At 37.3% G+C, this 25,645-nt stretch overlaps 1 protein-coding gene across 1 annotated transcript in view; it reads right to left on the bottom strand.

Annotated features, from left to right (window-relative positions):
* The window catches only part of RYR3 (ryanodine receptor 3), a 3,250,282-nt gene that overhangs the window by 2,053,086 nt on the left and 1,171,551 nt on the right, over nucleotides 1-25,645 (bottom strand). The window contains exon 16 of the mRNA XM_044074157.1: nucleotides 18,756-18,874. Coding sequence (XP_043930092.1) covers nucleotides 18,756-18,874 — 119 coding nt within the window. The remainder of the gene's footprint in view (nucleotides 1-18,755; nucleotides 18,875-25,645) is intronic.

The raw sequence follows: 25,645 nt of genomic DNA, 5'->3' as shown, positions 1-25,645 counted from the left end.
CTGAAAATGTTAGCTTTAAATGTGAACAGTATGAAAAATACAAAGAGGAGAATTAATATTATGTATTGGTGTACAGCTGTAGATACTCAAATAATATGTTACAAGACATTAGACTGTTAGAAGAAGAAGGGGTACAAACAGAAAGGCTTTGCAATGATAATGTTATTTCGAATATAGGTAAAGAAACCTGTTCAGGTATATGTATATTGTGTAAAGTGAATGTAAAGATATTAGATGAAATAATACTACTGCTAGGGAGAATAGCTATATTTGATCTAACATGGAAAAGGTATATGCATATGTGGTTATAGCTTTATATGCATATGTGGCAAAAAAGAGATAGAAACAATGTTTAAATGTATACTTAATTATGCTTGCATGAATGTGGATATAATAATTACAGGTGACTTTAACTGTAACCTATTGAATAAAAAGAAGGACTGTTTTGTTAAAATAGTTACAGAAATTATAAGGAGTGGACAATTAAAATTATGGGGTAATAAACACTGGACATATAAAAGGAATGAAATTAAGACAGAAATTGATTACTTTTTAATATCAGAAATTTTAAAAATTACTCAGAAAGGAATAAAATATACTGATCATGTGGCTATTTGAATACAATTCATGAAAATGAGGAATATGCTAAAATAGGAAAGGAATAAAAACAATTAATAATAAGGAATTGGATATAGGAGAAAGAAAAGAGCTTACAGAACTATGGAAAGAACATATTATAAAGAGACCTTTATATGAAAATTTGACTATGTGTTGGATACAATTTAAAAATAAATATCAAATGTATTTTTAGAATGTGTAGAAGAGATGAGGAAAAGAGAAAACAGAATACACGGTATTAAGTAAAGAGCTTCTTTAAGGTTTAATAGAAAAGGATAGAATATTATATGAGAAGAAATAGAAATATACAAAAGAAATCAAGAAAAAATAATAACTTGTTATATAAGCAAAATATTGCATATAAAGGAAAAAAGAGGAGGTAGCACCATATTTATATGAAATAATGAAAGATAAAACTAATAAGAAAATTAAACAATAAAGAAGGGAAAATAGTTAAGAAACAAAAATGAATATAGGAAATAATCAAGAGTTATGTATTAGAATTATATGGCAAAAGAGAAGTGTGCATAGAACAAATTTATGATGGTAACAGATTTGGTAAAGAAGACAATGAATATTTAGATAAAAAATAAATTTAAAGGAGTTGAATGAGAATATGAAAGGTAATATAAATTTAGATACAGAATTAGATGGGATTGAATATACTATGTATAAAAATAGAAGACTGGCAAAAATTATATTTATACAAGTTATGAATCAATGGATGGACACAGGGATTATGTTTAAGGAAATTTGTACAGGTGTTTTAAAATGCATGTATAAGAAAGGACATAAAGATGAGAAAAAAATGGAGACCAATAACATTAAATAGTATGGATTATAAATGTTTTATGTGAATAACATTTAAAAGAATACAATGTAAAATTGAAAGGTTATATGATCAAAATGTGCATGGAAGAAAGGGAAATCAAGATTTGTTGTGGTTAATAAGAAAAGTAATTGATGAAATTAAAAAAGGAGATGTAATGGTTATGACAAGTGATGTAAGTAAGGGATAAGATAATATGCAATATGTGGCACTATGGAGAGTTTTGCAGGAATATAACATAAGTGATAAAGCATTACAAATTATTAAATCAATATATGAAAGAAATATGTGAAATTAAATATAAACAGTTGGATTGGGGAAAATGTGAAAATAGAGTGTGGAATAAAACAAGAATGTCCAGCTAGCAGTGTGACATTTTCATTAGTCATGAATATAGTAGTTGTGGAAATAAATAAATAAAATGACAAGTTATGGAGGATATAAAATGATGAAGGAGGTACAAATATCGATAATGCATACTTATGCAGATGACATAATAATTGCTAAAAATAAATTACGGATGGAACCTAAATGAAAAATTAAGTATTATACGTAAGAAAATTGGTTTAAGTATAAAGAGAAAAGTAAAGGTTTCAGCTATGAAGGGATAATAGGAGGGGTAGAATACAATTTTTATTTATTTTATTTATTTTACATTTGTTGACCGGGCTAGTCTAACTGGATAAATGTCCATTTTCAGTAGAGGCCTGGGGAGAAAAGCTCCAAGCATGAACACTAACAAAGTTAACAATATATAACAAAGACATGTATAATAACAGTACAGAGGTACAATTGACTAAAGACATTATGTTAAAAGATTAAACTAAGTAAAAAATAACAAGTACACTAAGCACAAGCTGGGTATGGGTAAACAGAGTCAGGTCATTACATTTATCCTATTACTATGAGAAAAAAAGAGAAATCAGTAGATTTGGAGGTATAGGTTAGGGGAGAGGGGAAGGGGTATGAGCAGGAGGGGAAAAGTTTCAGTCTGGGTTAGCACAAGGACAAAGCCACTGAGTTTTAAGATGTTCTTTAATATGCTTTTTGAATAGAGAAGTAGAGGCTAGAGTAGAAAGTTCAGGAGGGAGCTGATTCCAGTTTTTACCTATAGTGTTTGAGAAAAGTGAGTCACCAGCTTTGTTGTTCGATTTAACTGATGAGACCAGGAGTTTATTAGCAGAACGTAATGTAGCTAGGTTTTTATATGGTGTAATCAGATTAGTGAGGATAGGGGTGTTATTGGGGTGGTGTAGGATCTTTTGAGTGATAAGTAACTGTTGACAGAGTATATGGTTCTGCAATTCTAGCCATCCTAGTTGTTTAAGGTTAAGGCAATGGTGAGTTTGAAATGGAGAGCTTGTGAAAATTTAGCAATGCTATTGTAACATGTAGAAAGTTTTGAGAAAAAAGAAGGGGACCTAAGATACAGCCTTGTGGGACTCCAATATTTACTGGAAGTAATGAAGACAGTTTGTTGTCCCAAAGTACTGCTTGCTGTCTGTTTAGAAGATAACAACTAAACCATTGTAATGCTAGTGGATCAAGAGAATGATGCTTTAGTTTATGTAGAAGTAAGTTATGGTTAACCATATCAAAGGCTTTTGACAGGTCTATAAATAGCGCAGAGGAAAAGGAGTTAATGTTACGATTTTTATTTATAGAGTCAGTGAAGGACAGAAGGGCAGTTGTTGTGCTGTGGAATGGTCTAAAGCCATGTTGGCAGTTGGCTAGTAGATTATTTTGTAATAAGTGGTTGAGTAGTTGTTTGTGAATACATTTTTCCATTATCTTGGCTAATGGGGAGAGTAAGGCAATAGGTCTATAGTTAGAAACCTCTATATAAGATCCACCTTTATGTAGAGGGATGATGTGGGACACTTTCCATATGGTAGGGATTTTGCCTTCAGAGATAGTTCTGTTAATAAGGATAGATATGGGGTAGTCTATAGCTTTTGCGGCAATTTGTAGGTATTCAGATGGGAGATGGTCGGCAGAAGGGGTGCAAGGTTTCAGTTTTTTAAGTAGCTTGTAGATAAGAGATGTAGGAACAGGGTGTATATGAAAGGTAGGAGGTGAAGTCTTGGAGGTATTAGGTGGGAAGGCAGTAGGTGGAGGAAGAGAATTGGCTAGGGATTGAATGGCTTCTGTAAAGTAGTTATTAAAGGCATCAGGGATCAGGTTGGAATTATTGTGGTTGAAACCTAATGGAAAAGTGTATAGATATATTGGGGATAATACTTGATAGAAGTGAATATAAACATGAGCAATGGGACAAAGTTATTAAAGGAATCAAAGAAATGATTGCTTTCTGGAAAATATATAGATTTTCATATAGAAAGAAAGCATATTTGATAAATGGGTCTATATTATAACATTGACGTTTTAAAACTTCGAATGTTATAATATCGAACCCTTTAGAGCAAAAGCTGACAATAGCTAAGCCTCGGAACATCAAAATTTTACCTAGGGTAAGATTTTGGTGGTCCGTTCCATGGCTTCGCTATTTACAGCACTGTGGTGTGATGGTTATGGACCGTGTTTAGGGAAGTGAGTGAACGGAGGTTACGGATTGGGTCCAGGTAAGTGTGGTGTGATGGTTACGGACCGGGTTAAGGTAAGTGAGCGAACGGACTGGGGTAAGGTGAGTGTGCGGTAGTTAGGGACTTTAGGGTTAGGGCGCGGTTGAGGTGAGTGTGCAGTAGTGACAGACTTCACGGTTGGGGGCGGATTAAGTGAGTTAGGGTTAGGGTGCAGTTGAGGTGAGTGTGAGATAGTGACAGACTGTAGGGTTGGAGCAGGTTAAGTGAGTTAGGGTTAGGGCGTGGGTGAGGTGAGTGTGTGAGAGTTATGGACCTTAGGGTTAGGGTTTAGGTTAAGGTAAGTGGATAGATAGTAGTGTATGTACAGTTTAGTGTAGGGTTAGATGTAGGATTTTAAGTGCATGTTTGTGGATTGCAGTTGTTTTGGTATGCTTGTGTTGTGTGTGTATGTTTCTTGGAACAGCAAATTTTTTCCCTGTGAAAAAATTTGCTGTTCTGAGTGTTTGTTGTTATGATTGTTCGACTGAAATGGGTCAATATTATAACATTCGAAATTTTGAGCATTCAATGTTATAATATAGATCCTGATAAATACTATAACATTGGGTAAAATGGACTATGTTGCAATCATTTATATGATACCAGTGAAAAAGAAATTATGGTGACAATATTTTCATTCATTTGGGGGTCGAGAATGAACCCTATAAAGAGAGGAATTTTATAAATGAAAGAAGAGCGGGGCACTGGGATTGATAAACCTAGTTGACAATGCAGCTTCTTTAAATATGTATAAAGTATTAAAAGGAGTTATGAAAGACAATAATAATTTGGTAGATACAATAATGTATCGTAAATACAAGCAACTTTGGAAAGAAATGGAAATGAAGAAAATAAGTGTAAGTGTCACTAATGATGAAATGAGAGAATTTCATAGTAAAATTGTGTTATGGAAACAAAAAAGAATGTAGTAGACAAGAATACAAAGGGATGGTATGTTACTATTATGACATTGTTTTATTTTGTTGATCTGTGGAAAGAGTTAGAAATAAGTAAGAAAAAGAAATAATGATGAGATATACAAATTATAAAAGAATTAAAGAATGTAATGATTTTTGTGGAGGTTGTCTGCAGCTAAATTACCAATAAACAAAATATGGCATAAAAATTAAACAAGATAGAATATGTAATAGGGGTAAATTGTTTGAAACTACAGAACATGTTTTTTTTTAATGTGAAAGAATTCAAGAGCTGTGGAAAGGAGTATGTAAACATGATTTGGTTAAAGATTATTTGAAGTATACTGTTCGGCATATACTTCTCAGAAGTACAGGCAAACACAGGAGGACTATGGCTAACCAAGTTTGCCGATGACTGCAAATTGGGAGCCATAATTGACTCTCCTCCAAAAGGGCCTTACCGAGACAGACACCTGATGTCAAAGTCATGGCCTCAAGCTAAATGCCAAAAAATGCATAGTCATCCCATTTGGGAAAAACAAAACACCCACGAATTAAGACATAGGTGGCAGCCCCCTTAATACAGAAGAGGTAATAAGAGATCTGGGGACAAATGGTAGATAGTAATCTCTCCTTAGACAATCATATAGCCAAAGTAGTTAGGAAATCCTTCTATGTGGCCCATCTTATTAGCATCTAGAAATAAAGAGGTTATAGTGCCCCTCTACTCGTCAGACCCATCATAGAGTACAATGCCCCATTTGGGATGTACCTCACAAGAAACTTCCAAGAGCTGGAGAGACCACAAAAGTACTTCACCAAGAGGATTACTGGCCTCAAACATATGTCCTATGCAGCCCGACTGAAAAAACTCCGGCTGTACTCAGTGGCATATCGCTTACTCAGAGGTGATCTCTGCCTGACTTACAAAGCCATGTCCAACTCAGAATTGATGGACATGCTCCAGCTAAAGAAATCCAAGTCACTGCGAGCCACGTGCTCTAGTGAGCTAAACCTCGCCACAACAATAAATAGAACATGCTGGAGGGATAGATTCCTGTCACAGAGACTCCCCATGCTTTGGAACAAAATTCCAAACTACATTAGGCAGAGCGCCTCACTAACACTTTTCAAGAGAAACCTTGACGAGTGGATGGGTAACAGAAAATACACCCCTGGGATCACTTCATTGGCTCTGCTTGACAGAGAATCACTTAATTAATCAATGGGGTGGCAAAAGCCAACACACTCTGGCTAGGCTTATAAATGCCCTCGGTCAGATAGCCTAGTCCCTACCTATGAACCTATGAACCTATGAAATTTGAAATGTTAAATATGGACATGATAGAATACTGTTTTTATGGAATAAGATCTCAAGAAAAAGCAAAGAAAATGTACAGAGTTATATTTTATGTAACATGGACAATATGGAATGAGAGACAGCGGTAAATGGACATTGACAAGAATATTGGAAAAATATGGTTTTGATTGTGGGAAAAAGGGTGGGGGGAACACTTAAAAAGAAGTTGATGTATACAGTGATATTATTTATGTAAATAATGTAAATATGTAAATGAAATGCATGAATGTTTACAAAATAAAAAAAAAAAAAACAATAATCTTTATTGTGAGTGGGACCCATTTTAGAGGAACATTTTCTGTTTCCATTACAGACACATAGGCAGCCCAGAGTAACAGGGAGGCAGATGGAGACAGAATGAGATGATGCAGTGGTGAATGAAATGAAGGAGGAAGCAAATATTGAGACCAGAGAATGTGTGCAGAATTCTGAGGAAATGTTTGAAAGAAACCTGTTTGATGGACATGAGTCAGCAAATGATGGATGTATAATTACAATCCTCTGGTTGGCAGGGCTGCAGGATGGTTTACTTAAGGAAATGCTGGTGCACAGTTAACCAGAAAATGAAGGAGATGTTTCCTGGGGAGACTTAATGAAGAAAATAGAAAAGGATGATGCAGAGACAATCCTGAAGAATAGTGGTGAGATGGAAAAGAAAACATATGCAGAGAAAGTAAAAGAAGGCAAAAGTGGGGTAGTAGAAAAAAAGGCAGAAGAAAATGAAAATCAGAAGTAATTGGTAAGGATTCAAAGTAAATAGGACAAAGAAATAGACAGGAATGGGTGTAGAACAATTTGATATCTCCTTCGGGTGTAAAAGCACATGAGGTAAGAGCATTTATTCTTACTAACAAAGAGACATTTTGTAACATTATATTTGAGATTGTTTTCAATGGAAAATTTTCTTGAAGAATACGAAAAAAGACTGTAACCTATGAAATCCAGTAATAAAAACAAAATAAATGGAAACCAACCAGCATGCTTCACCACATGTTTAAAGAAAATAAATTAAAAAATAGATATTGAGCTCTTTCATCCTTACTGCTTCAAAGACTTCATCAGTGTGATTAACTGTGATAAGTAGGGGCTATAAATACTGAAGAATCAACCACTCAGAACTAAAACATTAGCATAACAGTACAATGTCATTCAGCGCAGTAAAACTGATAGAAGTTAAAAACAAGTTAACACATCCTAATCATTTTGATTAAAAGCAGCATATAAATACAATGCTGTAAATTTATAAATTCATAAGACACTAATGAAGAATGAAATTAAACATTGTTTCACATGATAAACACATTTAATGGGGAAACAAAAAAGAAGATTCATGTACAATTTCAAACAGAGGTAGAAAGAGAGACTTTGAAAGAACATTTGAAAGCTTTACATAAAGAAGTGCTGGACATTGCAAAGGTTTATGACAAAAGGGGTTTATTGACTGGTGACTGGGATTGTAATATTGTGTTAAAATAGAAAGAGAAAAAAATTATATGCATACCAAGTATAAATGTGGAGGGGAATAGGGGTGTTGTAAGATACTGGGGAAAACCCAAAACATGATTGTATTTATTTATTTATTTATTTTTATTTTGTGGTAAAGAAAGACATTTCATAAGTAACTGTGACAAAAGAAAATGTTATATGTCTGGGGAAATGGAACATGATGCAAAAAATGTGAAATGAAATGAAATTGTTGAACTGTATCAAAATTGGACATATATGGATGGACTGCAAAATGAAAATAAGAGCAAGGGAAAGAAAAAAAAAGAGAAAAAAATGAACAAAGACAAGAAATTTTAGAAGTAGTAGAATTAGAACAATTAGATGAGAAAAAATAATAAAGGGGACATAGAAGAAGGTTCTGAAATAAGTGATGAAGAAGACAAAAACTGTGAGGTAGTAAAAGGAAAAAAATAATTCTATTGGTAAAAGGGTAAAATACAGAAAAAGAAAATTTAAAGGTACAAAAGAAAAAAATAAAGGAAATGGATGAAAAAGAATATATACAGTTAAAGATTGAGGCTTGGTATAAAGGTTAAGGTGCTTGACTCACAGATCCAAGGTACAGTGTTTTATTCTCACTTTTGGGAAGGATATTGGTTAGGTTTAGAATGGCCTATTAAGAATGCTAGCCTAGTAATTAGCTATAAACTTAAAGAAACAACGAATCTAAGAAAAAGGGAAAATAAAAATTTAGAGCGCTTTCTGTAAATGTGAATGGTATTATGAATACATTAAGAAGAACAGGAATTTTGGAGTGGTGTAATACATGAAAAGAAGATGTAATTATATTAGAATACACAAGATTTTTTACCAAATGAAGAAAGACTGCAAACAGAGAAACTATGGGGAGGAAAGATAATCTGGAATTTGGGAAATAAGAGATATTATGGAAAAGCTACATTCTTTAGGAATACAGTAAATATATTAGCTGTAACTTTAGCAAAACTGGGAAGATTAACCATTGTAGATTTAAAATGGAAAGAAAATGTATATAGAATAATATTATATGCTTATACTTATTATGTAGAAAGAGAAAGCTTATAGGTTCATAGGTTCATAGGTTTATACTAGGCTATCTGCCCTAAGGCATTTATAAGCCTAGCCCAAATTATTGTGGCTTACGCCACCCCTTATATGAAAAAATACTGTGCCCATTAGTTTGTTGTGCCTCTGTCCAGCAGTGACACAGAGATGATTCCTGGGGTAAACCTACGATCTCCCATCCACAGGTCTAGATTTCTCTTGAACAGAGTCAGCGAGGTGCTCTGCCTCACATGGACTGGGATTTTATTCCACAGCATAGGGAGTCTCTGAGTGATAAATCTATCCCCCAGCACGTCCTATTTATATCCGTGCTAAGGTTTAAGTCGCTTGCTCTAGTGGTTTTGGTGGATTTGGATTTTTGAGGTGGAGCATGTCCATTAATTCCGGGTTGGACATGGCCTTGTATGTCAGGCACATGTCACCTCTGAGCAGACGGTATGCGACTGAATAGAGCTGGAGTTTCTTCAATCTGGCAGCATATGACAGATTTTGGAGTCCCTTTATCCTTTTGGTGAGGAACTTTTGGGGTCTCTCCAATTGCTGCAGATGTCGGGTGAGATACATCCCGAATGGGGCATTGTACTCGATCATTGGTCTGATAAGTGAAGAGTACAGGGGAACAATGACCTCACTAGATCTGGATGTGAATCCCTTCATGATCAGGTGGGCAATGTAGAAGGTCTTTCTAACCACTTTAGCAATGTGAGTGTCAAAAGAAAGGCCACTGTCAACCTGGGTCCCCAGGTCCCTGATAACCTCTTCTGTGCTTAGTGGATTGCCACCTCTATGGTAGCTTGGGGTTACCTTGTTTTTCCTGAAGGGTATGACTATACATTTTTTGGCGTTTAACTTCAGGCCATGGCTCTGGCACCAGCTATCTGTTTCCGTGAGTCCCTTCTGAAGGATATCCGTGTCCGATGCACTTTCCACTATGGCCCAGTTTGCAGTCGTCTGCAAACTTTGTCAGCCAAAGTCCTCCCATGTTGGCCTGTACTTCTGAGAAGTAGATGCCAAACAATAGGGGCCAAGGACCGAGCCCTGTGGGACACCACTTGTGACCGGCTTGGAGTCTGACACAGCGCCAGCAACTCTAACCCTGTGGGTTCTGTCCTTAAGCCAGTTTGCAACCCATCTTGTGACATATGGGTTTACATTTAAGCTGGTAAGTTTTTCTACAATACCCGAGTGGGGTATTGTGTCGAAAGCCTTGCAAGGTCAAGGTAGGCTGTATGGACTGCCTTTCCTCATCAATGGCCTTGGTGACTGTTTCAAGAAGTCAACCAAGTTCAAAAGGCATGATCTTCCCTTGACAAAGCCAAACTGGGTCGGGTCCAATGTCTGCAAGTCCCTATATCTTTGTTTATGAGCTCCATTATGATCCTCTCCATAGCTTTGCAGACTAGACTTGTTAAGCTTATGGGGCGGTAATTACCAGGGTCCGTAGAGGCGCCGCCTTTGTGGAGTGGGACCACAGTTGCCGTACGCCACTCCTTGGGCACGTATCCTGTGGTAAGGCTGAGATTAAACAGCTGCCTTATGTGCGGGTTTAATTCCTCATTTAGCTCGTGTAGCACACAGCCGGGGACACCATCCGGTCCCATTGATGCTGTGTTTTTAGCTTTAGAGAGCAGCTTTCACCTGCGCATTTGAGATGTCCGGGAGGCTACACTCGGCTGGGATAGTTATCTCTCCTTTAGGGGAGAGGGGTGAAGTTTGCACTGAACCTGTCTGCCAGTATATTGGCAATGTCTGTGGGTTCAGTGATTTTTGTATCATTTTGGACTAATTCTGAGCATATCTGTGAGTTTCCACCCAGGTTCCTAACATAGCTGAAAAAGGCCTTATGATTGTCCTTTGAATCCATGGCAATTTTTCTCTCAAAATTGGCCTTAGTTGATTTTATGAGTGCTCGTATTTTTTACTAATAATGATCAGGGTGACTTCCCTTTTATGGATTTTGTTCTATCATGTAATAGCTTTCTCCTCTTATTGTAAAGTTTGTTAATGGCTGGGGTCCACCAGACTGGACGTTTGCCCTTTGTGGAAAGAGTCTTGGTTTTATTTGGGATTGCCTGATCCATGCAGTCCTGGAGGTGTTCATAGAAGGCATTTGTAAGGGCTTCCGCAGCTTGGGTTGTGGTTTCCTCTGGCTCAGGGGCCTTGAAGGATACCACACCAGTCTTGAGTAGTGTGAAGTTTGCTTTAGAGAAGTTCTTCACTATGGTCTTTTGCTTGGGGTGGGGGCGGGATGTGGATTTCCAGTGAGATTAGTTTATGATCAGATCTCACCAATGAGGGATATACTTCCGGTGTGGAGCATTTTGTCCCCATGTTTGTGACAATGAGATCTAGTATATTTTCTCCTCTCGTGGGAACAGTGACTAGCTGTTCCATGGCATTTGAATTTATGAACTCCAGGAACCGTTGGGCTAGAAAGTTAGGGCTTGAGTAATGTTCCCAGTCTATATTCGGGTAGTTGAAGTCACCCAATATGATGGTGTTTGGAGATACATTTATACCCTCCAGTGTCTTCAGGAAGGCTGTGTGGGGTTCCTGAGTTTGAGAGGGTGGCCTGTAGCATGCTACAATTTGTAGAGCAGTTTTGCCTATGGTTAGTTTATTTATTATTTTATTTATTTAACATTTGTTGACCGGGAATGTCCGACTAGGTTCCACAGAGCCTGTTTTCAGCGGAGGCCCGGGGACAATGCTCCAGATGCACCATGAATGAATTAGTTGCACCTGGATGGTTTCCGAAGCTTCGTGCGTTGCCACCAACCTGGAGGTGTGAGTATCCTTTATGAATATGGATACACCCCCTCCTTTTGTGGTGTGGTCCGGGTTTTGGGGCCGGAACGCATGATATGAGGTAAAACCTAATAGTGCTGGGGTGCTCTCAGGAGCCTTGAACCAGGTTTCAGTTACAGCACAGACATCGATGTTCTCCATACTGAGAAGGGCCTCGAGTGCATGCATTTTGAGATTTAGACTTCTGGCATTGAGCAGCATTACCCTCAGTTTCTTCCCATTTTTGTTTTCTAGGGTGGTAGGTTTAGAATTTGAGCCTTGCCTAAAAAAGGCACTATGGGGGTGGCAAGAGCCTTAGCCAATATCCGGAATCCCAGGGGTGACAGGTTATTATTTAATCAGATCTTAGACTGTGTAGTGATGAATACTATAATGACAGGATACTTTTACTGTGATTTAAGAGGCAATCATAAAAAAAGGGAATTATAAGAAAAATGTTAGAATTTACAAGATGTGGTAAGTTAAAACTTTGGGACAAAAATTCATGGACTTACAAAAGGGGTGTGTTTAGAACTGAAAGATATTATTTTGTAGTGTCAGAATGTTTACTTATAGCAGAATGGAAGGTAGCTGAAACAGGATTTTCTGATCATTTTGGAATATAGCTAGAGATAAAGGAAAACAAGGACTATATAAAAATAGGCAAATGAATAAAAAGGATAAATGAGAAAGCATGAAATTAAGAAGGAAAGAGATTAGTAATACAGTTATGGAAAGATCATATTATTATGAGAACACTTTATAAAAATTGGTCTAAATGGTGGATGATATTTAAGGAAAATATACAAAATGTTTTTTACATTGGCAATATGACGAGAGAAAAGTTGAGAAAATTATAAAAGAACAAATAGTACACTGGAAGATTTAGAATATAATGATAGAAAGTACTTTGACAAAGAAAAGCATTATGTGAAAGAAATCAATGAAAAATACAAGAATTGTTATATAAGCAAAGATATTTTTAACAAAGGAAAAAAAAGTATCAAGTTACTTAAGCATATTAGTAAAAGAAGATGGTAGTGTAATGAGAGAAATACAAAATGTAAAAGGAGAAATAGAAAGAACTCAACAAAAGATTATGAATAGTGTTGTACAATATGTACAAGAAATGTTTAAATTAAACAAGAAGGTAGTGAAAACACATGGGAAGTAAAAAAAAAAAAACTGAACAGAAAAGGAGAATAAAGAGCTGGAAAATAAGATTTCTTTATTTGAGCTAGATAAATTATTAGGACAAGTAAATATAGATTCGACTGCAGGCCCAGATGAAATAGAGTATGAAATGTATAAAAATTTAAGGGATTGGCAATATATATATATATATATATATATATATATATATATATATATATGTTTTTAAAGATTTTGAATGTATGGTTAAATCAAGGTTTTATGTATACAGAATTATGTAGTGGAGCACTTAAATTCATATAGAACAAGGAAGATAGAAGACAATTTAAAAAAAAACGGAGACCAATAGTATTGATTAATAATGGTTATAACATATTTATAAAAATCACAAAACAAGTATATCCAGCCGACACAACAGACATTTTACTAGAACTCACGTTTATTAAAACAACTATCAAAACTACAGAAAAACAATAAAAATAAGGACACTATCACGCCGGTCACAGGCACTTCCTCAGATCTAATAAACAAAAGTTAAAACATTCCTTAAGTACTCATTTTTAAATCTGGGTGAGGTATGGCCCTAGATCTTAGCATAGGTCTTAAAGGTACAGAACCATTTAAACCTTTCCCACAGTCAGCATGAAGTTCTAAAATTCATTTAGTCTCTACACATTCAGTCTTAGTTTTAATGTCACTCTTCTAATACTGCGTTTAATCAACTCTTTTACCAATAACATAAATCTATGAGTAGAATTAGTAACTACAACATGCCTAGCAAGGGCATAGCTAACATATTTCGTAGAGATATCATTATTATGCTCACGGATACTGTCCCTTAGGGCTTCATTCATTTTACCAGCATAACATTTACAAACCTTGCAGACAAATAGATACACTAAATTTCAACTTTTGCATTCCACATAAATGTTAAATTGGTAAATACATCCAGTCACAATATCCTTGTAACAATTACTACTATTCACATAGTTATACATGTTACAAGATTTACATGGATAAGTCCCTAAATTTCAACTTTTGCATTCCACATAAAAGTTAAATTGGTAAATACATCCAGCCACAATATCCTTGTAACAATTACTACTATTCACATAGTTATGCATGTTACAAGATTTACATGGATAAGTCCCTTTCTGGCTTAATAGCAAGTCATTCTTACTCCTTGCCAGTTTATAACACAATAACTACATCAAGGACTGGCTGTTCTTAAAACAAAAATTATTAGTATCACCCAAAAACTTTTTGTATTTCTCATCAGCAGTGACAATATGCTAGTTCTTCTTTACTATATCTCAGACAATACCAACATCATTAGAATAGGTCAGGGAAAACCTAACCTTATTCATGTCTGCATTGGGTATTGATACAACATCATTAGTTCTAAGAGAAAAGTAAAGTCCAACAGATTCAGATGCTTTTTACAAAGGCAAAATAAGACAAGATGGATGGGAAACAAATATATATTAAAACTCATGAAGATGTGTTTGAAATTTTAGAAGGAAATAAGAATACTATGATAAAGAGAAAGAATTCTTCAAAAGAAACTATGGGAAAAATTAAAGCATCCTTATATAAATAAAGAGATTTATTACAAGGTAAAAAAAACAACAGGCATCAGCCTATTTAAAAAAGACAGCAAAAGAGAAGGGCAGTGTAATGAGAGACATGAAGGATAAACAAGGAGAAATAAGAGGTCAATCTCAAATTGTGGAAATTGTAATAAAGTATGTAAAAGGAATGTTTAAAACAAGGAGAGAGTATAATACATCACTGATTTTTTTTCAGAACAAATGAACAAGGAAACTGAAAACTAGATTGCTTTGGGTGAATTAGATAGAATATTTAAACATTTAAATATAAATTCATCTTCAGGTATTTATGGAATTGGATTTGAAATGTATAAAAACCTGGAGGAATGGCAAAAATATTTTTTACACATCTTAAATGAATGGCTAAATGATGGCTTTAAGCATAAGAAATTATACAGTGGGATATTAAAGTTTATATGGGAGAAAGGAGAAAAGAAAACATGGAGACCAATAATATTGAATAATACAGATTAAAGATAATTATGAAAATAATACAAAAGAGACTTGAAAATACGATGGAATACATTATGGGAGAATGTTTATATGGTATGAAAGGAAAAGAACATCAAAAATTATTAATGATAATAAAAGAAATGGTAGGTGATATTTTAGAAAGAAAGGAGAATTTAAAACTTATGGTAGGTGATGCTAATAAAACATTTGATTCAACTGAACATGAAATATTGTGGGATATAATGAAAGGATATAAGTTTACTAATACAATTAGGAATGTATGTATGTCAACTTACAGATATAATAAAATAAAGATTTTGGTAAATGGATGGATAAGTAAAGAACTGGAGATGGGTAAACTGATAAGACAAGGGTGACTCTGAGTAGCATTTCACTTGCTTTAGTCATGAATATGGAAGTTATTATCAATATGAATAATGCAAAACAATTCAATAAATAAAAATGCACAAAGATTTAGAAATTCTGGTATCAATGACACGCAGAACCAGAAACAGTATAGGGATTACAGAAGCAATATTTTGTGAAGCTGATTGTTTGAATGGAATAGGTTTAATATTAAACAAAGATAAAAGGAAAGGAAAGGGAGAGACAGAAATAATAGCAGATATTCCATTTACAACAAAATATTTCAATGTGCTTGGTATAAACTTTGGTAAAGAAACACATAACACACAATGGGAAACATTATTAAAAGAATTACAATAAATTTGTCTGTTATGGAAAACATAAAGATTTGTATACAAGAAAAAAGTGAATTTGATAAATTCAACATTGATGGGTAAATCTGCTTATCTATCAAGTGTGTTTATGATACCAATAATACATGAGAAGCATTTGTTAAAAATATTTTTTTTTCATTTATTTGGGGTTCTAGATTAAATCCAGTTAAAGGGGAGTATTATATATGAACAGAAATGAAACAGGATTAAGACTGTTAAATCCAATGGTTTATGTGTGTGTTTGAATTTGTATAAAATACTGAAATGGATGAATGATGAAAAAGATAAATTATTTTCAAAAATGTTTAAATATAAGTATGAGCATTTTTAGAAAACAATAAGAAACATAACATAATAAATAAATGTAATGGGGAATTAGAGAATTATCAACAAAAAATAAAAATATGGAAAATAAACACTGATGAAACAGAAGATAATCAAAAGAAATGGTATAAAAACATAATGATATAATATTAAAGTATTAATTCATGGGAAAATCTATCACAGGAAAAGATTAAAGCAATTAAAGAAATGAATGGTATAGTAAAAAAGTGGAATCTCAAGACTTCTTATGGAGATTAGGAATAAAAAATAAATTACCTGTAAAAGGCAATATGCAATATGAAAAAAAATGAAATAATTTGTTTACATTGAAGTAAAGAAACCACTGAACATGTTTTTTGAAATGTAAGACAGTTAAAAATTTGTGATACAAATTATGCAATGAGAATTTATTTAATGTTTCAAAGATAGCAATGATATAAATATGGAGATGATAGAATATAAATATAAGAATTTAAGTAAAGAAGCAAAAATAAGAATAAATAAACAATTATTTTATGTAATATGGGTAATATGGAGTGAGAGAATGAATGAAATCATGTTTAATGGAAAATGGTTATTGTCAACAATATTGAAACATATTAGATGGTGGTTATGAAAAAAAGAGTGGGGGTCAGATTTAAATAAAACTGTATAAATATGAAGACAAATAATCCTTATGCATAAATTGAAATGTATATATAATGACTCAGCCTTGTAAATATGTACAAATAAATAAGCTGACATTTATATAAGCTATCATGTAAACAAGATATAAATGGGTCTATATTACGAGATCGAAAACCCGTTTTAGCGAATACCACAACACCGACACGTATAGAGCAAACTACGGCAACAGCAAACGTTCAAAACCACAAAACATGAAATGTCGAAGTGTCATGGTTGGGCCGTCTGCGGTATAGCTCCGTAAGGTAAGTGTGCAATAGTTACGGACCTTAGGGTTAGGGTGCGAGTTAAGGTAAGTGCATAGATAGGTAATGTATGTAAGGTTTAGTGTAGAGCTAGAAGTAGGGTTTTGTTAAGTGTATGTGTGTGGATTATTTGTTTTGTTTTGGTTTATGTCTGTAGGGTAAGTGTGTGATAGTTACGGACCTTAGGGTTAGGGTGTGGGTTAAGGTAAGTGCATAGATAGTAATGTATGTAAGGTTTACTGTAGGGTTTGAAGTAGGGTATGGTTAGTGTATGTATCTGCTTTATTTATTATGTTTGGGTATGTAGTATGTAGCACACGGTGGTGTTAGCCGACTATGACGATTCGAGATTTAAAATTTCATGGTTTAGGGGGTTCGGCGTATTTGCAGTTTGGGATATGTGTGTCGGTGTTGTGGTGTTCGCTGAAATGGGTTTGCAATTTGGTAATATAGACCCAATATAAATAAAGACCCCCTAATCTTTTCAATAAGTGATGTGTTATATTTTACATCTACCTGAGCTACCATCATCTCAGACAGATAGGGCCTCAGTTTAATGTCTCATCCAAAGGACAGCACACTCAGGAGTGCAACACTTCCCCATTCCTCCCTCCTAATGCTGTACTACAGTGTCTGAAAATTAATCCAACTACCAGGTGTGGTAATATAACCCACAATCATCTGCATCAAAAGCAAATATGCTACATGTTGAGTTACTAAGTCTGCTTTTATGTAATAAGCACTGCCCCTGTCATAAATAAAATGCTATGCTAAGTGAATCTCTGCTGCAGACAGCTTTGTAACTTACAGGCATAAAGCACTGACTATGCTTCAGATGATCAAAGTTTAGCTACTGGCTTGAGTGCCAGAGGATCTGACATGAGGATGTGTGACTGGAACACTTAATACCAGCATGTCCACCATACACATAGCTAGTCCAGGAGAAATACCATAACTGGGAACAACATGTGTGGAAGCATGCGTATATCATCAGGTACAACAGTTAAGCAGAAGTCACAGCTTTAAAGGTGTTGCTAGAGCTAAAACAGAAAATTGTGCTCCTTCAGCATGGATTAAGGCATCACTCCTAGCTTCCAATTCTTGTCCCAATGGTAGCAAATGGTTGTAGGGTGTCACCCTGGGAACTAGCAGATTGTAATAGTGGTGATTCTGGTGGCTGCCTGTGGCCGTCAGCTCTGGGGGGATCTATGGCTGACCATCCAGTATACTGCTTGGACTGTTCTGTTTTTTTACTTTCAGTATTGCTAACTAATTTTTGCATACTGATCATAATAGCCATTATTATGGCAAGTACTTTTTATTTTTTACTGAAAAAAAAATTAAACACCACTGCACATGTATATTTGACATTTAAGTGCATAATAATAATATAATAATTACTGATAATGTGAACCTTTATTTTGCATTGATACATCTAGAAAAAATATTCCCCACCTAAGCATCTCCTTTTTATTTGAAATGTTGCAACCTTTTAGCATTTATATCTCAGTTTAAAAACAATCAAATTTATATTAAATATAAAATATATGCAATAATTTTAATAACTAAAAACTTTTACTTTATCGAACAAATTTATTGTTTTAATAAAGTGTTTGCTCGACTTGTAATGAAATGCATAATGTTTTTGGAAAACCAGCAACATATTATTTCATTCTGCCTATAAAGCAATAAGGTTCATTTAAAGGCAATGCTACACTTTTTTTTTCAGGGATCAGATTATGTTATGAAGCAAAGAAAAGCAATTATAGGCTTGTCATATTTAATATGGTTTGAGATTATTTTTACATTCATGTTATCTCTTCAAAATCAAAAAGACATTAGTAATTTATAAGATAAATTGCGCCTCAAAATTGTAAGGCATCGCCCAAAAGATATATACGCACCTTGTGATTTCGGCCATGTTTATCCAACAGAGAGATAATTGATTTGATATGCCCCTCTTCTATCAAATTCAGGGCTTCTGGGCTTTCAATCAAGATGCAGTGTAATACTTCTAGAATTCCTACAGGGAAGAAAAAAAATGTTCCCTTTAACAGTAGTCTACAAACTGATATAGTTATGTCCAACAGGTTGAGGAAGCACAAGTTAATGTTAAGTATAAGAAGATACTTAAGACAATTATTAAATTACTGCTCATATAGTTATTTTATTTTGTTGACTAAGTTTTGTTGGCCCCAGTATCTTTTCTCAGTGGAAAAGCAGGAAGTAATGTTCAGAATACAAACAGGAGAATACACTTTGGAACATTACAGAACACAGCACATTTCCACTAAGAAGATCATTCAAAGCAATAGCAGTGTATATACTACAATTAGCATGCACAGTCACAAATACAACAAAACACAGTAAATTACAATTAGCGTGAATGGTCAAAACCATAACAAAATATATTATGCTGCAGTTATCATGAGCAATTATAAACAGTAAAATACAATACTTTAGAATTTAAATTTACCACACACAAGATATCTGATAAATAACAAAATATAATGAATAACTACTAACATCATCAGTTACAAACAGTAAAATACAATTTAATGCAGGTAACAGGAACAGTCACAAACATAGTATAACATAAGAGATTGCAATTAGCAAAGTAAGTCACAGAAAAAGAAGTTATGTCTTACCATAACGTTCCATCTGTATTGTTGATCCTCGTTCAGTCATTGCATGTGGGTATCGGTTCCGACCTCGGAATTGAGCCGGCCATCTTCCAAGCTCGCGTCAGCTACAAACTCTCGAGCTAAAAACTCTTACCCAGAATTCCCCTCTCCCTGTTACGTCAGATTGAGTTTGCAAGTCAAAAGAAGGTAGAGGCTACCTCTGGTCAAATGACCTAAAAGAACTGGATGGTGAGATCCACTAGAAGCCACAGGAGGGGGGAGGAGGGAGGGTCATAATGACTGAACGAGGATCAACAATACAGATGGAACATTATGGTAAGACATAACTTCTTTATCTGATATTGCTAATCCTCATTCATTCCTTACGTGTGGGACAGAGTCCCCAGCTACCTCTATTCTTGGGTGGCTCTCATGGAAGGACATTCCTGAGCACCACAGAAACAAAAGATGCTCTTCCCCTGGAGGCCAAATCCAATTTGTAATGACTGATGAAGGTATGAGGCATAGCCCAAGTTGCAGCTGCACAGATGTCATGTAAAGAAGCTCTGGCATGGAAGGCAGCAGAAGTTGCCACCAACCTTGTCGAATGAGCCTTTATGGTAGTAGGCAATGGAATATTACGTTGTGTATAAATGAAACACAGTCTTTCAACCATCTAGCCAATGTGACCTTAGCAACAGCACATCCTAATCTAGGTCTAGAATAGGCCAAAAATAACTGGTCTGATTTATGAGAGGCCTTAGTCCTGTTCAAGTAGAAGCAAATTTGCCTGTGAATATCTAGGGTATGTAGGCAATACTCTCCTTTGTTTAAATAATTGAGAAAGAAAACTGGCAATTCAGTGGTTTGGTTAATGGACATTTCAGAGATCACTTTTGGCAGAAAGGAAGGATTAGTTCTCAATGACACTCTATCTCTATGAAAAATCAAGTATGGACTCTTGATGCATAAGGCTTGAAGCTCAGAGATATGTCTGGCAGAAGTAATGGCGACCAAAAACAAAGTTTTCCATGACAAGTATTTGAGGTCACAAGAAGAAGCTGGTTCGAAAGGTGGCATTGTCAAAGCTTGTAGAACTAATGACAGGTCCCATGGTTGAATAGGTTCTCTAAAAGGGGACTTTAGATGATTCACACCTTTTATGAAAGCCTTGCATAATTTGTGTGACATAAGAGAGGAGTCTTGGACACCCTCATGGAAATTAGATATTGCAGCCAAATGAACTCTAATGGTAGAGGCCGATAGACCCAATAGAAATAGGTCAGCTAGATACTCCAGTACTATCGACACTGGTGCTGAAAAGGGATCTACTTGCTTTTCTTTCAGCCAAAGGGTAAATCTTTTCCACTTGCTTATTCTAGTGGAAGACTTATGAGATACAATAACAATGTCCCGTACTGGCAAAAAAAGATCATTCTGCCTTGCAAACAAAGGAATTGGAGGAGCCAAGCTGTGAGCTTCAGGCTGTCCAAGTTGGGATGAATCAGATTCTACGGATGGGAGATCAACCCCAGGGTTGGATGGAGAATCCATGGTTGATCTAGAAGGTGAGGCCAAAGGAAGGGGTACCAAATCTGATGAGGCCAATATGGTGCTATGAGGATCACCTTGCTCTTCAACCAGCGGGCTTTCTTCAGAAACTGGGGAATGAGGGGGAGATGTGGAAATGCATAAAGAAGACCCGAGGGCCAATCGTGGACTAGAGCATCCCTGTGTGACTGTCCTGGAGGGGGAATCAGGGTGAAGTAGTTGCTGCATTTGTAGTTGGTTGGGGATGCAAAGAGGTCGCAGCAAGGAAGACCCCAGCGGTGGAAGATCTCCGCCGCTATCAAGGGATTCAGGGACCACTCATGAGGTTGTAGAATGCACCTGCTGAGTCTGTCTGCTACCATGTTGGAACTCCTGGGAATGTGCATTGCTAGACGAAAAAGGTTGGTAGCCATCACCCATTGCCATATCCTCATGTCCTCTCGACAAAGTGGGTAAGATTTGGTTCCGTCCTGTTTGTTGATGTACCAGACCACCGCCATGTTGTCTGATTGTATCGCAATAGTCCCAGACGGCAGCAGGGGATGGAATGCTTGCAACGGCAGAAGCACCGCCCTCAGCTCTAGGACATTTATATGCCGTTGGGCCTCCAATTCAGGCCAAGTACCTTGGACTGTCTGTCCTTGACATAGCCCCCCACCCCATCAGGGAGGCATCCGTGGTCACTGTAGCCTTGGGCTGCTGGGGGGAGAAGTGGCAAGACCATTGTGACGGGTCGTGGGTCATCCACCAATTTAAATCCTGTTTGCACCTGTGAGTTACTCGAATCTTGGCTGAAAGAGGATACTGAAAAGGATACCATTGGGTGAGCAGTAGCCATTGTCGAAGCCTCATGTGAAACCTGGCCAGAGGAACAATGGTGATGGAGGCTGCCATGGAACCCAACAGCTGTATGACAGAGTGAGCTGTGGATTTCTCTCTTGAAAGGATTGAGATCAGTTGTTGATTTATCCTTAGAATTCTGTGCTCTGGAATGGATGCTCTGCAATTTTTTGTATCCAAGATGATCCCTATGAATTCTGTGGACTGAGATGGGGTGAGATTGGATTTTTGCCATTTTATGGTTATGCCTTGCCTTTCTGTAGCAAGGAGAGAGTATGCCAGGGCTTCTTTCAATAGATGACAATAATACAGCAACCACGAAACCATCAAATATTCAAAAAATACACCAGTGAAGGAAGCAGTCAGAAGGTGAGATAAAAAGAAGCAACTTTAATCCATCTTATTCATCCGTCCTGGTACCTCGGCAATTCGCCTTCAATGGAACAAATATTCAAATATACACATTCTCTTTTATATGCTCATCAATTAAACAATCAATCAATCAATTCATCAGGTATTTAACCCTATTAACACTTTGGCAAATCATCTAACATTCATTTACTATTATATATAAATTTTTAAATAGAAAATCTAGTTTATAAGAAAATATTAAATCTAATGTAATATAATAATTCATGTTATTTTAAGTCTTACAAATATAAGAGATAAGCCAGTCGTCTAGATATGGAAACACCTGGAATCCTTGTAGTCGTAAGTGAACTGTCATGACTGCCATGCACTTTGTGAATACTCTGGGGGCTGTAGAGAGTCCGAAGGGCAGTACTCTGAACTGGTAGTGACTGGCTCCTGCATGGAAGTGCAGAAATCTTCTTGATGGCCTGTCCACTTTTATGTGGTAGTACACATCTTGAAGATCTATCGAGCACATCCAATCATCTTTTTCCAAAAGGGGGAGGATAGACTGTATTGTGACCATCCGGAATTTTTGTACTCTTACAAACCTGTTCAAAACACTGAGAACCAAAATTGGTCTCTAGTCCCCGGTTTTCTTTGGCACCAAAAATAGTCTTGAGTAGAATCCGGATCCTATTTGGTCTGGAGGGACTATTTGGATGACTCTTTTTTCTTAGCAGCTTTGATATCTCTAATGCTGCTTTTTCCCTTTGACTGGGTGGAATGTCAGGTAAGTTTGTTTGGGGGGGGGGGCAGGACAAATATTGAAAGGAATATGGTAAACTCTGATTATTATCCTTTGTACCCAAGAGTAGGTGGTGATGGTTAGCCAGGCAGAAGGGTACAAGGAGAAATGACCCCCAACCACCTCCAGAGGAAAGGAGTTGGGCCGCTCTTCAGGAGAGCTGGTAGGATTGGCAAGGAAAAGAGTCCCTGGACCCTGGTTATGCGGACCCCCTCTGCCCCAAAAAGGGGGCGTCTTCCCTATGAGTTTCCTCCTCTGCCTCTAGGGGAGAACTCGGCCTGTGTGTCATGGAAAGGACCCTAAGACTTTTTGTACCATATTGTCCCACTCTTCTGGCTTCTGGAGAAAGCACGTTGAGGAGAAGAATAACTGACACCCACGGTACAAAGGGTCTTACTGTCCTGTTCACATCTGGCCAGTGTGATTTTAACCTTTGGTTCAAACAATGAAGAGGCTTCGATGGAGCATTGAGAAAGGAAGCCTTGAAATTACATAAGCGCATCCAGGCATGTCATATCAGAACAACCCCTGAACTCGCCGCTCTAGCTGCTCCTTCTGATGCGTGACATATCAGGCGCATGGAGGAGTTAGATATCGATTCAATGGTGGCCAGCTGAGAGGCCATTTTGTCACGGACCTCAACAGACACGGCACCAGCCAAAGTTTCAGGGAGCTCAGAAATTAAATCCCTTTGAAGCCTGGTAAAGTGTGCCATATAATTCAGGGACCTGATTGCAAAGGTCGCTGATGCAAAAGTACGCTTCCCTATTCTGTCCAGAGCCCAGGACTCTTTGTTGGGTGGATGGACAGCCTGACTTTCTTCTTCCGCCAGGTCCTTCTTGGTTGTGGCCGTCACCACCACAGCATCTACATGAAGACATTTGGACCAATGGGGGTCAGTAGCAAGAGGGGACAAAATTTTATCTGGCCTCCGGGGAATGGCCTCAACAATGTCAGGAACCTTCCACGCACGCTGCACGATGAGCCGGACCAGTTCATCGGCAGGTGGAGTAACCCAGGGGGTAGGGGGCTGGGTGTGAAAGGCCTGCAGGAACACAGACTCTTCAGATGTTAGGTTAGAGGGCTGCCAGTCACCTCTCTGTTTAAGGATTTCAAGGATATCACCAAAGAATACCTCAGAGGGTGACCGAGGGGACCCTTCCCCATCATCATCAAAGTCTGTGTCTTCAATAAGGGACACCTCTGTGGAGTCCATGTGCTTCCTCTTGCACAAGCTTTTTCGATGAACTTCCTCAGAGGGAGAAGCTGGGGAAGACAACGCAAAAGGGGTTTCCTGTGGGAGAACATCCTGAGGCCCTTGCACCCGGTGTCTGCTAGGAGCGACTTGTGTACACTGCGGTCCAGAGGAGGGTGGGGAGATTGATAGCACAGTATCACCAGCCAATGCCAAAGCCTTCTCCATTAGTTGGAAGGCCAGTCCACCTGAAGAGGGGTGAGTGTCCAGGACAGGGGTCACCCCTCCCCTAAGTGGCTCAGCCCGCCAACTCGGAGTCCCTGGATGGCTGTGAAACACCAAATTACATACACCACAGCTAACATCCTGGGTCATAGCAAAACTCTCCTGCCAAGAAGGCAACTGCGGTTCCTTAGTGAGGTCCATAAAGGGAACCGTAGATGGAGAAGACTGTGCTATATCAAGGGGCATCAAAGGCAATGAAGGAGGAGAATAAGTAGGGGTCTTTGTCAAAAAGTGATCGCCTCCCAAGGAAGGATAGGTCCTGGGGGGTGGGATACCTCTGGCCAAAAGCACTTGATCCACAAGACACAACACGTCATGTTCAGAGAGGCTTCTAGTGGATTTCACGGACACGGCTGAGGGAGAGTCAGGTCTATCCAAAGATGGGGCAAGCTCGGTGCCCACCTCACCAGTCTGCACTGAAAACAACGGTACCGTAAGGGACTGAACTGCAGGTGTCTGCACCGAGGAAATCATCGGTGCCAAAGTCATGGTCTGCACCGATGATAAGGTCGGTGCCAAAGTGGTTGTCGGCGCTGAGGCTGGGACCGAAAAAATCGGTGTCAGTAACTGAGTTGTCGGTTGTCAGAGCTGATGTGGTAACAGTCTGCATTGACTGGATAGTTGGTGCCGGTGGAGAAATCTGAACCGAGGAGCCCCTCAGTACCGATACAGTAAAAGGCATGCTAATTGGTGCCGTCACAGATGGCGCCAATGGCCTCGGTGCTGAAGATCTAGGCACCGAAAGCACTGGAGCCAAAAAAGTCAGATCCAAAGTGGAAAGCTTAGCCTTCTTGGGTCTCGGTTGGTGGGAGTCCCCAGCCAGGGCCGAAGGAAGAGACTTGGCCTTTGTATGTTCATCAGTCTTTTTCTTATGGGATCTTGGAAAGGTTGAAGCCTCCGACCCAGAAATAGCCTCTGAAAAAGGAGATTTAAGTAGCCCCTTCAATAACAATTTATTTTTTCTCTCAATCAACGTCCTGTTAGAGAAGTTCTTACAAATTCCACAGGGCGGGTCAACTGATAAGTGAGGCACACCCAAGCAATAGATACACAGGGTATGTGCATCTGAAGTAGGTAATTTATGGCCACAATCTGAACATCTCTTAAATCCTGGACTACCTTTTTTTATCTGCCATGTTA

The sequence above is a fragment of the Protopterus annectens genome, chromosome 6.part0 (genome assembly GCF_019279795.1).
Source record: "Protopterus annectens isolate FY-2018-M chromosome 6.part0, PAN1.0, whole genome shotgun sequence".
NCBI lineage: Eukaryota > Metazoa > Chordata > Ceratodontiformes > Protopteridae > Protopterus > Protopterus annectens.
This window is presented reverse-complemented; position numbering and strand designations above follow the sequence as displayed.